Raw genomic sequence first — 17,478 nt, 5'->3', positions numbered from 1 at the left:
TTACTTTTCATGGAATCAATTGTTGAACATATTCGTCAATCAAAATGTATCAATTCATTTCAACACTTGAACTCCTTCATTGTTAATCATTTTCCAAATTCTAATAATGATGGTTTCTTTTGGAAAAGCAAATTAAATGCTGATTTCAATTCAACTTTTATTCCAATCATTCAATATTAGGCTCATGATTCTGTAAACGATCAACTTTTCTCTCTGTTCATTGCTACCTGAGAAAAGAATCCATTCCATTTTTCGTTCGAAAAAACAAACAATTTTAATTCATATTTTACTGTCAAAGTAAATCAAATTTATGTTCAACTTTTTTATTCGCTTTCAATTTTTCTATCACATAAACTGATGAATCAATTGTTCAATTTATTTTGACAATTTTGCTCAACTTTTCCTGATTCAGTTTTCACCTTTATCTGATTCATATTCAATATTTGGAAATTTTCAATTTTCATTTTTATTCCAAAGAAAAATGAAAAAATCTTGTGAAAATCACGAAACACAAGTCAAAGTCAACTTAAATGGAAAAGCAAATGATCGTGCAAAAATGAATGGAAGGTTAATATCCGATTCTGGGGTATGGAACTGGACTAAAGGCTCAGGGATCCGAAGTTAGTTCAAATTTCATTTGTTCAAAAACAATTTTTTCGCTAAAAAATCTTTCGAACTACTTTCTTATGTGAGCTCAAACTTCGTTAGCTCGAGTTACTTGCCTTTCAGCGAATCGACTGCTTCAATTTCAATCTTGGACCTGCCAAGTATACAGACTTCTTTGTCTCATTTGGATATTTTTATATTGAATTGGTTCAATTGAAACGTCATGCTGATCATGTTTAGAATTGCAAGCTTTGAAAAAAATTGAGTTACAATTTTGGTTAATTTAAAAATGCAAACCTTTTCTATTAAATAAACTCTATTCTCGATTGAATTTGTTTTACTTTGCGAATTGCAACTTCTGTCTGAGATTTAATGTTGTTTCACGTTTCCATCATTTCAATAGACAGTTGGTGATATTTTCAGTTCCCTTATGATTATCGTAAATGTAAACATGATAATGATAGAGAAAAATGTGAATCATGATTCTTAACCGAAAGTGAATACAAATTTTGAAAAAATATTTCTTCTTCTTCTTCTTTGGTTCAACATTTCAAGCTTAAAATTGATGAACATCAAAATGAATCAAGTGAAAAAATGATTGAAAACTAATGAAAGATGAATGAAGAAAAATGGATGAAAAGAAGATCTTTAAAGCAGACGAAATTTTCTTCAATTCAATAATCTCAACTGAACCGATTGAAAGCTCAATAATTTAGGCTGCCATTTAATAGCCCATATCTTTTCAATTCAACATTCATTTTGTTCATCAATTACAATGAAACAATAAAACATTTGAAACGAGAAAATGAGAGAAGCTAGAAAAAACTAGAAAAATCTTTTTACGATAAAAATCTATTCGATTTTCAACCTGAAAAGAAATTCATTTTTGTGTTTAGACATGAAAGAACAAGAAGAAATGCTGGAAAAAAGCAGTTTCATGAAACATATCATGAGCTCAGTTAATTGATTCCAAGTGACAAACGTTAAAAGGCAAATGAATTTAGTAAATGTTGAGATATGAAAATTGATCATTTAATGGAAATCGTAATTCTTGAAAAAAGCAAATGAAAGTCAACTTCTGGTTCACTTGAAGTGATCAACCTTTTCAAGAGCAACAATCGCTATAAATGAATATTATTTATTCCCATCAGAGGATTATATCACCATTTTCATCACCAAACAAGATGAAGTTAATATCATGTAAGAATCTATTCAGATTCAATGTTCCATGAATGGAGAAGAGAGAGAATGTTTCTCCAAATACGCTTCATCACTTAACAAACCATTACAATCACATTGTCAACCTTTTGTTTGGTAAACTGTTAACACTTTAAACTCGACTTTTAATCATAATTAATTTACCTTGTAATAGCCTGTTCGAATGAAATGTTGCCTTCCAATGTCAACAGCGTTTATCGTCTCAGAAGATGTTGTTGACTGAAATCAAGAAATGCTTCAATTAGTTGGTTGGTAAACGAGAAATTTCGAGTATTTTAAAGCATCTATTGTTTACTGAAAAGAAATTACTTTTCATCTTTTATTTTCATTTGTGAAAATTCGATGCTCATGGAAATTAGTAAAGAATGTTATTTACCGTTACACTTGGACGATTAATGCTGCTTATTGATCCAAGCTTTTTGCCTCTTCGATTCTTGTCATTCGTTAAAATGTCTTCCCATTTGATTCGCCAACTCATTGAGGCAAGTTCAGCCTCTAGTTTATAATGTCTAATGGACAGTTAATTAGATGATAATTTTGCAATGTAATAATGAATAATAATTTGAGGTGAAAATGGTAATAAAAAATGTTACCTAAAAATTAAGAATGATAATATGCACAAGGCAATTAGAAGAGCACTTAAAATGGCAGAAATTATTCCATGATGAGGATAATCTGGTAATTGAAAACAGAGAAATAAACATTAGAATAGAATAGAAGTGAACCTGACATCGAAATGGAAAATTAATTTCCATTTAGCGAAGTTTCGATGGAAAAGTCAAATTCTTAATTTAACTCGATCGGTATTGGGACTTCATTGAACACTTGACCCTTCAAGTCAAACCTCAGTTAAACTAGAAAGTGATTTATCGTAAAGTCTCAAGATTTTCCTTCTTTTGACTTTTGCTGAAGTTTACTTGGAATGATTTTCATGGAAAAAGATTGTTACAGAAAAGCTTCCATTATCGACAAGTTTTGTCTGTTTAACCAAAATTTCCATAAAACTTGAGCAGTCATATCATAATGTGAAGAAACTCAATTTGGTTAAGAAAATGTTGCCTCAAGCTATCATTTTCACTTTCGACTTAACATGCTAATGTAATATTTAATGCTTGAATAATTTGTTTCATCTCAATGATAGAAATGCACTTTGATAACTTCAAGTTACGCTTCTAATAATATATTAATACAATAACATTAAAGTCTACTTATAGAAATGTACTTTTGAATCACCTTTTCTCAACATTTCAAGAAAAGTGTTCAACTAAAATCAATTCCAATCATCGTTTCTTCTTGCAGTTCCAACCTGCAAAGGCATCGATTAAATTCGCACAAAAAAAGCTCAACAAAAGTCGCATAAAAGTTGAACTAAAGATTACCTTCATCTATACAAATGGATCCATCAAAGCCACAATCAGGTGTATCAGGTGGTGCCGTTTCTCGTCCACCCGACCAATGGATTCGTTTACCAGGAACATCGACTACTTCCCGATTAACGGAAAAATAATTGGCCACAACCTCAAAGTTACCCGAATTCGGGTCCATATCGAGAAGCGAATAATCAGCATTTCGATCTCCATTTTCATCGATTGAAACATTACCAGTAATACCTAACAAACGAATGCAAAAAGTTGAGAAAAACGCAAATCTCGAAAAACCTTCATTTTTACCTTCAAAGGTTCGATTCCACATTTTTTTGGTCACAATAGTGCCATTGGTTATATTATAACCATCACTTATTGTCTCATTAAGAGCAATTGCATATAAAATTACAGCTTCATGAAAAGCAGTTACAAAAGTATTGACCTGAAACAAAAGGGAAAACAATTTATCATTTAAAGCCACAAATGAGTGAAACAATATCAATAACTGATGAGACATGAGCAACAGTTTTGATTAATTTACAATTCCAATGGTGGAAGTGGAAACATGAATTACTTGAATCATTCTTGATATCATTATAAATCAATTTGTTAACATTGACAGTTGATAAAGTGGCTGAAAGTAATAGAAGAGTAAATAATAGATGATAATCAACTGAGAATCCATTTGATGGTTTGGCTCTTGTTTCATCTTTTCATCGACCAATAACTTCTCACTCCCTGTTGATTTAACTCATTAAGATATTATCTTAATGGCTGTGTAACAACAAACCCAACAATAATGTAACAATCAAAAGACTGGAAAGCAAATGATTTATGCTGTTGTCACTCACAGTTTTGGTGCAATTTTTCAAAACACATTTTTTTATGAAAACGCTTAGACAATTGTTCTCAATTGAATACTGAATCTAATTGCAAACACTTCAACTAAATACTTCGAGCAAGCTTCATCCCCAAAACTCTATCCATTATTTTTCTTTGCATTTCATTTCTTTTCTATTTTCGACTGAAATTTTCTTCCAAAACTTTTCTCAATTTTCCATCTTCCTTAAACCCTTTCGAAATTCGTTAGCCATTCAAGTTCATATCGATTTATGCAGATACCATGAGTTCAGATCGATTCACTTGTAAAGTAACTCAAAGGGAAAACTCGAAAAAATCGAAAAACTTACTTCTTCTTGCTTATAATCGTAGCCATAGTTTTGAGCGGCTATTTCCTTGACTGCCTTGGCAAACCTTGCATACTCTGGAGTGTCTGGAACTCTTGCTGTCACTGTCAGTAATGCTTCGTAAGCGCGTTTCGCCTTTTCATTGCGTTCGTCTGTATCATCCTCACGAAACCAGGGACGGCGAGATTCTTGTTTACTGGAACAGAATATTGATATCATGAGTGAGATAATAAAGAAAAGCAAACATTTACATTTGTAATTATTATTTATGAGAAAATGGTTAATCCAATAATTAATGAAAGTGCAACAATTGAAATTCACGTCGAGTTTGTTCAACGAGTTAATGGCCAATAAAATAATCTCATTAAAAAAGAAATGAATTTTTGGTAAAAGAATGAAAAAGAAATAATTTTTCCATGAAAAAGCAATTAATTCATTTTCATGGCAACATTGTACAATATCATGTTGATGGCAATTTGGAAAAGTTTAATTTCTAAAGTTTATCAAATTTTCATTGCAATTTCTGTGGTTAATCAAGATTAGTTGGTCATTTAGTTTAGCTTTTTGTCCTTTTCATATTGTTTGACTTTTTATCAGCAATTATTATTTCATTATTATAATGTCAGGACTGGGAGTTGAATGAATGCAACTCTGATTTTCAGTTCATTTCAATGCAAATGCATAAAGTGACAACAAAATGGTTCATCAATAACAATGAAAATATTAACATAGAAACAGGCAAATAATGATTCAACAGGGAAGGTTACTTGTGATTCATAATTTAGTCATAATCAATTTGATATAATTTGATATTCTTTTCACACAGATTCATGCAGATGAACACTTTTGGTAACAATTTGAGAATCGCATCTGTCTCTGAATAATCATTAGTTATTCATTTTTTTCGAGCGTTGATTGAGAGAGAAAAGGAATGCTTATTGATCTATCGAGATTAAAAGCTTTATGGATTGAGCAAATTTTATGAATGAAGATTAGATGAGTTGAGAAAGTCAAAGCAACATTTCCAGACTTTCATCTTTCCATGTCGACTCAAAATCGCGTTCCAGTAAAAAAGATTTAGAAAAGATTAAAGCAACAAAATAAATCAAACATTGAACCAAATCCGGTTAAGGTTAGATTAATGGAGCAAAATGATTCCAGATAAAAAGTTTTCAACTCTTTTTCAACCTTAAATCGCAACATCTTGATCTAACCAATATTTATAAGTTTAGAAAACAAAAAATCAAAACTCTTTGATATTCTTTTCATAGGATTGAATTCTACTACAGACGTCGGAAAACACAGAAAACCTTAAACTCGTCACGATTAAGCTTTTGACTTTATTCAAAATGCAATATCGAAGGGATTTGAAAAAGATCCAAATGATTGGAATCGACAATAACCCTTAGCATTTTAGGGAAAAACTGAAAAAACTAAAGTAACTGGAAAAAATCACTGAAAGTAAACGATACTATTCATTATTCAGAGAGAAAATGCAATCGAAATAAAATCTTTTTAATATTCAAAGTAATCAAACAGTGGAAATTCATCTTTTACAGAAAATCAAAAGCAATGTTTGTTTCGAGCAATAACTTTGCATAAATTTTCGAATTGTTTAGATTATCATTTCGATAGAAGTACCGAAAAGAACGATTTTCAATGTTATACAATTCATGTTAGTTTTTTATTCTTTTGTGTAATTTACTTTACTGATTCCCTGTCGCAGTCAAGATAGTCTCATATTAAGTGTTGTATTCATTAAAGTTGTTGCTTCAAAAACTGAGTTAACTTCTCATGAAAGATGAAACTTAGACTCTTTGACTTTAACCATTTAGACTTAAGCTCTTTTGGATTAGCTTTTTTGGGCTTTTCTGGTGTTCATCGTTGGCCTGTTAGCAAGCCTCAATTATAATCATTCATATTACTTCCCTGTTTACATTTTAAGTTTGTGAAGAGTAAATTTTGAGAGGAAAAAGTTATCCTGGAAAGTTGCAACAAATGCTGGCAAGATTATTCTGAAATGAGATGATAATCCTTAATGAGCCAAATTGAATTTATAACAAGTTGAAAAGAGTGATTTTCACTGTTTCTCAATTAATCCCATCAATTTAAGCCCAAGACAAAAGCAGATTATTTTGTTTTCCATTCACATCTTTCATTACTTTTGTGTTAGCCTCTTAACTGTACATTAAATCAGTGTAAATTAAACACTGTTAATAACGATAATCATATCGAGAAAAGGAAAATTTGGAAACCAAGAAAAAAAGAAAAGGAAATTTGTTTACCAAATCAATCTGTGGTTATTAAGTCTCTTGGGTTGAGGTTCCCATTGAGCTTGTATTTTCAAGTTTCATTATCAATGCTATTGCAATAAATGGTCAATATTTACCTTGTGAAAAGTTCAATGCTAAAGAAAACATATTCACCACTTCCAGCCATTCCAAGATCATCAGCAGCCAACATGATCTCTCTGATTGAATCCGATGAAGCACACATGACAACAACTGTGCAAGTTGGTAAAAGACAGGGAATGACAGAAAAAAGAGATTATTTAATAATATGAAAAGATTGATGTTCGCAATGAACATTCAGACGAATTTGCAGATTCACAAAGAAATTGCCTTTTTAACATGTTAATAAGGACTCATCGATAAATCATTGCATATTGATTTAAAGAGGAAAACAAAATGAATGGAGAAACATGAAAAATCTTCAACTTTTAAGCTTCACTGATCAAGTTTAATAGTCGACAACATTTCCATTGATTTTCATGATAAGTCTGAGTAAGGGAAATGAAATAAAAAAACAAAGTTCTTAACCGCAAAAGAAGATGAAAAAAATATTGAATGCAATAATTCATTTCCAATTGGAATCAAGTGAATGAAGAAAATTGAAAATCTTCATCAAATGATGAACTTTTATTCCTTAATTAAATGATTAATTATGAATGGAAAGGAAAAGTTGATTAATCTGTTTAATTGTCAATAATTCATCATCAACAAACAATCAAATTTTCCGGTTCAAATGAGATTCTCTTTTGAGAGATCGGCAAAAGTAAATGAATGTAAATAAATGGGAAAAAAGCGTTTATTCATCAGCCTTGAGCTGTTTACCTGATTCAATCACCAATTAATTTGATAGTTGAATGCTGAAAATTAATAGACAGAGTTGAGTGAAAACATGAACCAGGAGAGAGCATGGAAAAGGTAATAACTTTCAAGTTATGAGTTTTCACTGAACACTGCCAATGATTTGGATAATCATTTGCGAAGTAAACAGTAAATGAATCAATGATATGGAAAGATTGGGAACAGAAAAGTCAATTTAGCAACTTTTTTTGTTTTTATTTTCGTCTCATTAATATTGTCACAATTTGGTTTGCTTATTACACCGGAAATTAAAGGCAATGAATTGGCGATTCGTTGGTGAAAGTAAATCTGAGAAAAGCTTTTTTTTAAACTTTTCTTTTCTTTTTCGTTGGCTTTCAGTGATTACTTGAAGTGAACTTTGATCAATTTTAATTAAACTCTAAATTATCGGTTCAATACGAATTACTTTTCGTGCTTTTCCCATGCAATGATAATTTACCGATGAAAATCTGGGTAAAAGTCTAGAGATTGTAATATCATGTTTAAATGTTGCACTTCACCAAATCATGAAACTTGCAATGTCAATCAAAGTAAAAGTAAAATGAGGAAAAAGTGAAAGAAGGAAAAAACCTGAATAAGCAATATCATCATGAAAGTTATCAACTTTTTTTTCTGATTCTTTCATTTATTCCAATGAAAACATTTATTGATCCGAAAGAATTCATCTTAACCATTATTTCTGCATTAATATTTTCTTTTTTTCTCCTTTTCATATTCGATATTGTTGCCTTGATTATTCAATATTATTCATTATTAAAGGAAGAAAAAAAGAAGTTGAAAAGATTCTGTTAGAAATCAGCTCAAGTTATCATGGAAATAAGTGAAACGAGATTCATGAGTTAAATGATTTGGGCAGATTTTCGGTTAAAAAGGCGTAGAAAATTCCAATTCAGTAGAAGCGAAATTCAAAGAGACATTCGTCAGTTTTTTAGTTCTACTAGAAATAACATGTTCCATCCCTGGAAAACTCCCAGTCTCGATCTTATGCCGATAAGTTGTTTAGCTTTTTTAGAGAACAAGAAGATTGTTTTAGTTGGCGAAGGTCTTGACGTTGACGTTGACCTTAAAACGAAATTTCAAGTTCTTCCATGAAACACTGTTTTTCGAAGAATTTTATGTCGATCTGAGATTGATGGAAATTAATGGGTCAAGAGATTCGAATTTTCATGCTGTTGTTTTGACGGTTCTATTAACCTACGAAAATGGTTCGATTTCAAATCGTTTCATGAAAATTTTCTCTATTCTTTTAACCTTTATTCTTTATCCAATTTAACATGAATTTCGATAAAGGTAAATGTTGAGCGAAACTGATTGAATTACATGATTATCTGTCAATAATATTATGTATCAATGAATGATAAACTCATGATAATTGTGAGAATATTTTTTTACTTTGATCCAATTTTTCCCACCAATTTGTATGAATCTGTTTGCGAAGGAAAAGCAACAGAAAAAAAGGAAAAGATATTAACTAACAAGATTTCATTGTAACCCAAAAAAAGTATAAAAGCTTTCAGCTTTTATTTTCATCTCAATATTTCATTGAACTTTCTTCTTTCCTTTTGTTTCACTCCAAACAGTTTCATCTTTTTGTGAGACAACATTTCTTTATGAACGCTTCCATCTTCATCTTAAGTCCAGTAAGTGATAAATTAGATGAATTGGTCAAGATTTGGTCAAGGGAATAAAGTGAAGAGAATCTTGTCAACGATAAATAGTCATCACTTTTTTTCCTCTTTCCTTACTTTTCGCTTTTGTTTATTTCACATTTTTTTATGTTCTCTTGTTGTTGTTGACTTTACGCTTTTTCATAGCCATTTAACTCCAAGTTCATCCGATGGTCAACAAATAAATAATCCAGAAAAGTAAAGAAGGAAAAGAAGGAGAAAAAGAGTCTTCAAGAGTTGAGGGTGAAATTTGATTATGAATACAAGTTGAACTGTTCAATTTAGTCGCAAGATTATCTGTTGCTAAATTATTTATCGAAATGGTTGTATCAACATAACATTGATTGCGTTTCGTTTCGTTATTAATATTGTCTTTTAGTGGTGGAATGGGAAGAATCGTGATGATTAAGAGAGTGATGGTGATGACATGAATGTATCTTTATTATAGTGGCACTAACTTGGTTAGTGTCTAAGTTGTTGATGGTGGAGAGAAGGCAGCTTTTGGGAATAAACAAGGGATGAACAAAGAAAGGTGATGAGGAGGAAACATTATGAGACAAGAATTGAAGATGAGAAAGGCAAGGTTGGAATAAAATGTAACTTGGGATCAAGTTGGGTTAATGATAATCAGTGTAACATTATTATTGATAATAATATTTTTACTCTTTTCGCCCTTAATCTCTTTCCAGTCAGTTAATGTTTATATTTCTTGTTATTACATTTTCGTTCAACCAAACATTTCTTGTTATTTTTATTTTCCTTGAAAAGGCAACAAAAAAGAGCAGAGGAAACTCTTGGATTATCAAATATTGGATAAACAAAATAATGTAAATAAAAGAATTTCATCAAAAGAAATTCACCAGAAAATCTTATGAAACATCTAATAAAAATGAAAAGATAGAATTCAGATCTTTCTTCGATTATCTGGAATAACGAAATTCGCTGATTTTTTAGCGACCCAAAAAAGAATAAGTTTCTTTTCTTTTCAAGAAAATTTATTTCTAATGAAATTCCTAACGAAATTTGATGAATATCAGAACTTTGCTTCAGCAAAGGAAACTCGAAGGTTCAGCAACTTTTGTATCGATGTATTATAATATCGAAAATCCGAAAATGGAAACTTTATCATCTGAGATTTTTGGTTTCGTGATTTCTCATGATTTCGGTGTCAACATAAATTCACAAAACTAGTTCATTTGCTTGATGTTGCGAAAAATTCTTTCACCGATCTCTCGATATCCAGAAACTATCTTGCTTCAAAAGCCGATGAGAAATTGTTTAATCACAAAATGAACAAAAGAATGAAATGAGTTTCGTCAATAAAAATTTTCTGCATTTCAATTTTCATATTATATAACTTCTGTCGTTTGGATAAAAATATTATATTGATAACTGGTCAGTTTGGTCGAATAGAATACAGAAATTCTGAGCAATGTTCGAGTCTAACAACTCTTGCTTTCTTTCATGACTCGAATTAGCGTGTAAAAACGAATCTGAAAATTTCCACACAACTTTATCAACAGCTAACGAGACTCTTCTTAATCATGTTTAACCACATCTGGCAAGTTGCACAATAAAGTGAAACACAATCCTGTAAGATGATATTGAATCGTGCCTTGAAACATTTCATATTTCCTCTTCATTCAATTTGGAAAATTGTAATTTCAATTTCGCCCTAAGAATCAATTCAAGTCATGACTTTCAATTCAAAAAGATACACCATTTACGAAGCGTTCACGTTCACTTGCACCCACTTTCAAATGTAGATTCATTTACAAGCAAACAAAAGTTTATTTTAAAATGTTACTTTGCAAGGAAAGAAACAAATTTTCACCTCTAAATGACCAACAAACTCCAAGACTAAACATGCTTAGAGATGAATACACACTTTGAATGAGATATTAAATTGTGAACCATTGATGATCCAAAACGAGTGTAAACATATTGTGATTATATCGATCCATTTCAATGAAGCAAACTTGTCCATTACAACAGAACCAATCATCATTATCAGCATTTTCAATCCCATTCCATCCCTTTAATATACCTTTTCATCTTGTCTCTTACCTTTTCATCACAAGCCAAATAATAAATGAAAGGAGAAGAAAACATCACTTTTTACCTTTTCTTTTGCCTCACCATTCCTTCCCTGTTACTCAAGCAAATTCAATTGACAGTGAAGGACTGAGGCAAGAAGAAGCTTGCATGTAAACAACAATGTCAACAACTGAATAGGCGAATGCAATTGTAACCACAATAAGTTGAGCTTATTGATGACACACCAGAAAAAAAAATGTTTATCAAGATAATGTTGACCAGACGTAACAAAGTAAAGATTGATTGCAATTTGGCGTATTTTCATTACAAACGAAACATGTTCGTTGGTAATGAGAAATGAGAAGAAAGATTATGGAAAAAGATGAACAAAAGTAACATTCTGTTTCCTCTTCTCTCATGGAACAATTTTCTCTTCTTCTTTTCTCTCCTTTATCTGAATCCATTCTGAATAGCTTATTGAGCCGAGAATAATGAATAGCCAAATGAAGTACAATTGAATAGCAAACTGTGAATATTTACCATTCAATGAGAGCAAGAAATGAATGTAAAAGTCAATTTTGAATCAACACGGAAATGGATGATAAATTGATTGAAGATGAGCAAAAGATCATCAAAGGTTCACAAAGGATTTAGCGGTTGGATAACAAGTTTAGATTAGCGAATGAAACAGTTCAATGAATGTAGTTCATAGAAAAGATGGATTCACCAAAAAATCGAATAAGGTTAATGAGATTGACTACAAGTTATAAAAGGTCAACTTGAAACTTTTTTATGCTGCAAATTTTCTCTGGTTTAATTTTCCATGAAAAATTGTTGTTCTATATTGAAAGATAGAAAAGATTAAAATTCAATTGAAACCTGAATGCATCAGATGGTGCCTGGAATCTGCTGCTAAATTACAGAATAAACATTTTCACCTTTCATTTTCAAAATGAAATGTTATTTAATTAATTTTGCAAACAAATGAAAATGTTGAGAAAAGTTGCTCAAGGCAAACTTTTCTTTTATCTAAGATTAAGTTTCATGATACATTCTGAATCAAAGTTTACATCATTATCGCATTCAACTCGAGTTTTTGCCTAAATGTTGAAAAAACTTTTACTTGAAAAATGAAAAGTTGGAAATGAGAAAAAACAAAATGTAATTAATTCTTTAAATGTTAACTGATAGCTTCAATTCAGCTTTGTGTGAAAATATGGGAGTGTTAATCAACGAAACTCATTTAAAATTGAAACTGAAACTCAAAGTCGAAAAAAATCTTTTCATTTTCTGAACAATAATGAAGGGAGTGAAGGTAAGTTTGGATTTTGAATTTTGGCCACAATTTTGAAGAAACATGTTCTGAACGAAATTGTTCGTAAAATAGAAGTCGAAGTTTTTCGGTCTGACAAGAACTTTTTTATTCTTGAATTTACATTTTACTTTTTATACTTTTGTTTAACTATGATGCAAACTCATTGCTTGGACATAGCGAGGACTCATTGTTCTAGTCGATTCTTAATCTTGGCTTTTCTTTTTTATCCTTTAATGGGTTACTTTCGTTGGATCTCAACTTGCGATTCTAATAGAAATTATCATTTGGAAAAGAAAATTTTGATTGTTGTATTTGTTGATTTGCAACGAATTTCAGTGAATTGAATTGGAAAATTGTTCATTAATTATCTGGATTCTCTAAGAATGGGAATAAATGGATTAACTGTGACTCAATTTAATGTTGAATTATTGATATTAGCTTTTCTTTCAGATAAATGGAAAAAGATTAACTCTAGTATTTATCATGGTTCATGGTAAAGGAATTAAAGCGTTATTTATTATCTGTTTGTTTACTGGATTTTACATGATAATAGAATCATCAGGAACAAGTTGCTTCGTTCGTTTACCATTTTGATTAATCATTTTTCATGATTAAAAGTGTTTGATAATTGCTTATGGTTTAGTCCAATAAGTTGAGATGGTAAATCAGGGAAGAAGAAGAAGAAGAAGAAGAAAAGTCAAGATTAATGAATCTTTTACAGAAGATTAAACAGAAAGTTTATATTAATATCTTTTTCTTGTTGAAACTCATCAACTAAAGACACGAATGTTATTAATATAAAGTCAAGAGTACAATAAAAAATGCAGAAACTCAAAGTTAACCTTTCGATGAATGGAATGATTTGAAAGAAAGAAAAAAAAGTAAAGAAAATTTTTCCATGAAATTGATGAGTAAATTGAAATTTGTCTACAATCAAAGTCGATTGATCTTCATTAGCGAAAACATAATTCATCAAACAACAAATTGCTGTCAATATTGAAATTTTTTACTCAAAAAGAGAGGAAAAAGAGATTCTCTAGTTATGTCTAGAATGGAGTTTATCCTGGAGTTGGGTGTGGAGTTTTTGTCTCTTCTTTCATGGTTGCTCTGATTTATCAGGAAAATAACAAAAAATTCTTGTTCCTATCATGTTGGCATCATTAAGAAGAAAATGGTAAAAAAGATTCTTTAATCTGAGAACTAAATCTGAACAAGACTGGGAGGTAACTGGTTAGAGTAACTTTCAAGTTCACTCGATGACACAAAATGGCCAATGAATTATTGTCATTATTGACCATTTTAAATCTCAATTCCATTCAGTTCATTAGAAAAGAATCGATAAATTTCATCGAAAATTGAATAATTATATTCAAAAGAAATTGAGTTTCTTTGAAACATTGTAATCATCATTTTCGATTGATAACTTCGATAATTTATTTCCAAATTTTTACGAAAAAAACTCGAATTATCATTGATTATCAACTATTGATTCTTACAGAAAATTCAGGAAAAGTAAAGAACTTTTTAGGAACTGGTTTTTTACTTATGAACGTAATTGGACATCTATTTGGACACCAATTAAGGTCGAGTAATGTTTCATAATTGTTTGTCTTATTGTCTGAGAATTTCAAGATTGAATCATTTTATTGGTCAACTGTTCATTAAACAATATTTATTGTTATATTTCGAGAAATATCTTGTTTCGCTTTTGATATTATTTTATTTTCATTAGGAGTGAAAATAGCCGAAAGCTAAGGTTAAGGTTTATTTTTGTTTAGCTTTTTGGATCATTTGCTTCTTCTTTTACCGTACTTGATGTGAAACAAGGAAAGTTCATTGAATCAATCGATTGTGAAAGTGAGAAAGAAATGAAACAAAAAAAGTGTCGAAAAATCAAATGAGAGTTCTGGAGAAAAGAGAAAAAATAAAAGTCGAAAAATTTGAAGCAACAAGGAATTTTCACTCCCTGTCAACCTTTATTCACTTCTTTTATCAAATTATAACTATCATTTTGAGTCAAGGTAAGCAATGTGAATATGAACAAGAGAAGAAACAGAATGAAGCAAATTTCATGATTAATTATTTCGTTTTGTTGACACAACTTCAAGAGTGAGAATGAAAAGGAATCCAGGAATTAAATTGCATAATGATTACAATGAAAAGATATGCTAAAAACATTTAGAATTTAATTGATGGAAATTGTACTTTTAGATTAAACAACTTTTAATTTCCTCACAAAATTTACTAAACTTTTTCTTTCACCAAATGTTCACAGTTTCATAGTTGATTCATATTCCCATGAAGTTTCATCCAAAGATTCTTGTCCCGCATTCAACTATCAAATCATTAGGTTTACTTGTTGAGTTTATGTAAAAAGATTAAAGTGAAAGCGAACAAAATTTTTTCATTTTTCGAGCAAAATTCTGCTTCCATCAGATGGCTTCTTCAGGTCATATCTGGACAAAGTTCATTGTTCTAAACTTCAAAGATCATTGAGAAATCAAAGATTATTTTCAGTTCTCATCGCCTCAGGAAATTTCACTTCTAAAGAAAAAGTCATAAAATTCGAGTTTCCTTATTGCATTCAGAAGAAGACTTGAGTTTAAATCTTGAGTTACATGAAATGCTAAGCTTTTAGTTTGGTCAGTTTTATGAATAAAAAACAAGAATTCTTTGAATGCATTTAAACTGATTTCTTGGAAAACATTGAAACTAAGGTTTGAAGAAACTTTGAATGAATATTTTGAGAAATTTTTTGTTGTTCATGAAACTCTTTTGTATAAAACCATGATCATTTTATGGGAAAATGATGAGTTCAAGAAACTCTGTAAACAGATTGGCAAATGGTTTCATCACATGGAAGACTGTGATGGAAAATTAGACGAAAATTGAATGTGACAAAATGATGAATTCTGATGAAATTATTTCTCCTGATGGCAAAACAATTTGGAAAAACTTTTTTCTCTTTTATCTAAATAGGAAAAATGTTTCATCTAAAAGGCTGAATTTACGTTAAAACGAAACTTGAATATCAAAGTAAAGTTTACATTTTTCATGATCGACTTGATGATGAATCCTTGATAATCATTATCAATTGGAATGAACTTTTTTCCATCTCGGTAAACATGGAGGAATGTAAGCATGAGAGAAATGCATGTTGAAACGATTTGATTGAAAATTGGTTCTTTTCTAGTTCAGATAATTTCAAATATTTAATTCAAAGATTCATTAAAATTATTCATATATTCAAGAATATTAATATTTGCTTTTCTTTAAGATTATTCAACCTTTTCTGTAGAAATAATTTTCGAAGCAAAAAAAGGGAAAAAAACCTTTTCTATTAACATTTGAATATGAAACTTCAATTATGAATTTATCCAAAGATCACATTTTCATCAATTGTCATGAGCCAGACGATAATTTCAATTTCAAAGTGTTTATTGAATCATTGGAAAATGAGGAAACATTTGAAACAAGATGAATCCAATTGACACTTAAATTGAACCGGAAAATGGAAATGAGAAATTGATTTCAGGGAAAAAACTCTTTTCTTCTTTTCATTATTGCTTATTTTTGTCAAGAGATTGAAGGCAAAATTGAAACAATCTGTACGTGCTTGGATGGATCAATGAAATGACCAGATTTATTGTTGAAGTGATATTCATTGAAAAACAATTTTCTTGTCAAAAAGGAAAACAAAAAGGCGAGAAAAAAGATGAAAGTCAAAATTTCGAGTTTCAGGTTTTTCTTGTTTCGACATTGAAACCCATTTTTGGCAAATCTTGTTTTCTCAATTTTCTTGTTATTGCTATCATAATGATGCTATTTTAAAGTAAATATTGATAACTCTCAATCGATATTGTCTTTAAATAATAACTCGATTTTTTATGTGAATATTATTGAAATGATTTCAAACGGAATCCTTTTAACTTTTGAACTTTTAACTTTAACCAGGGAATGGAAAAGATTCCCATTGAGTATTGTTGGCAAATCTTTTTTTCTGTTATTCTTGTGCATTTAAAATTCATTTGCACAAGATTATAAAAACGATGATTAATATGGTTTAAGAGGAGTCATCGGATTGAACAGCCAAATCATGAAAGGTGAAAATTTTCCCATTTATTTCATAATAACTGTGAAATTGAAAATGAAGCTTAAACGGTTAGTGACTTTGAAAATTGTTTTTTTAATTGTGGAAGCTCGGATGTTTATGAATGCATTAAAGTTTCGATTGCAATTGAATCCTCAAAAGTAAAAACACAATTAAATGTTGCATTTGTAAAATTGTGAAAAAGTATTAACTAAGAACTGAATCGACTTTCAATATTTCTCATAAACTAGGATAACTCACAAACAAGTAGAGCTATAAATGTTCTTGTAAATTCTTCCCTGCAAATAAGGTAAAATCAGTTCAATTCACTTTCAAAAAAACTTCCCAGTTCAACACGGACTTCTATAAGGACTTTTCAATTTCGTCTGGTGATAACTAATGAACGATTAATTTCCACAATAAAAGCCGTAAGAAGTAAAAATTACGCATCGAAAACTACATCTCACCAAAGTTTGAACACGGTTTGTGGTAGGAGCCGATGTATTGTCTTGGTAAAACGAAAACAGAATTTCAATTCTTCTAAAATTCTCATTATGAAAACTTGGATAATTAAAGATGCTCTTGATTAAGTTATCAAGTACTAAATGTGAGAATGCTATTTTTTGATCGCTGGGAATTTACATTAGAATGATCAGTGATAATTAATACAAAGAAAAGCGATCAAAAGTTTTACCATGCAATGCATGTTCTGGTGAAATCCATTGCCACTTTCCAACATATTTTCAAGTTTAGATGAAGATTTAGCTGACTTATGTTCGAGTGCATAAATCATTAGAAAGTTAACTTTTCAGAAGTCGATAAACTAAATTCACTTCTCAATTGTT

General features: G+C 30.2%; 1 protein-coding gene across 5 annotated transcripts in view; it reads right to left on the bottom strand.

The window, feature by feature from the left end:
• The window catches only part of LOC107363722 (atrial natriuretic peptide receptor 1), a 37,015-nt gene that overhangs the window by 9,973 nt on the left and 9,564 nt on the right, over window positions 1-17,478 (bottom strand). For all 5 annotated transcript variants that reach the window (XR_016198619.1, XR_016198620.1, XM_015930993.3 and 2 more), the window contains exons 2-8: window positions 6,765-6,879; window positions 4,379-4,571; window positions 3,495-3,630; window positions 3,204-3,434; window positions 2,418-2,499; window positions 2,201-2,333; window positions 1,969-2,043 (exon numbers count right to left, since the gene is read on the bottom strand). Coding sequence is in view for 3 of the 5 variants with exons in the window: in XM_015930993.3 (XP_015786479.1) it covers window positions 1,969-2,043; window positions 2,201-2,333; window positions 2,418-2,499; window positions 3,204-3,434; window positions 3,495-3,630; window positions 4,379-4,571; window positions 6,765-6,879 (965 nt within the window). In the remaining 2 variants the exon portion in view is untranslated. The remainder of the gene's footprint in view (window positions 1-1,968; window positions 2,044-2,200; window positions 2,334-2,417; window positions 2,500-3,203; window positions 3,435-3,494; window positions 3,631-4,378; window positions 4,572-6,764; window positions 6,880-17,478) is intronic.

This window comes from Tetranychus urticae, chromosome 2, assembly GCF_039701765.1.
Source record: "Tetranychus urticae isolate SD_2017Ah chromosome 2, NJAU_TeUrti_SD_1.0, whole genome shotgun sequence".
Taxonomy (NCBI): domain Eukaryota; kingdom Metazoa; phylum Arthropoda; class Arachnida; order Trombidiformes; family Tetranychidae; genus Tetranychus; species Tetranychus urticae.
This window is presented reverse-complemented; position numbering and strand designations above follow the sequence as displayed.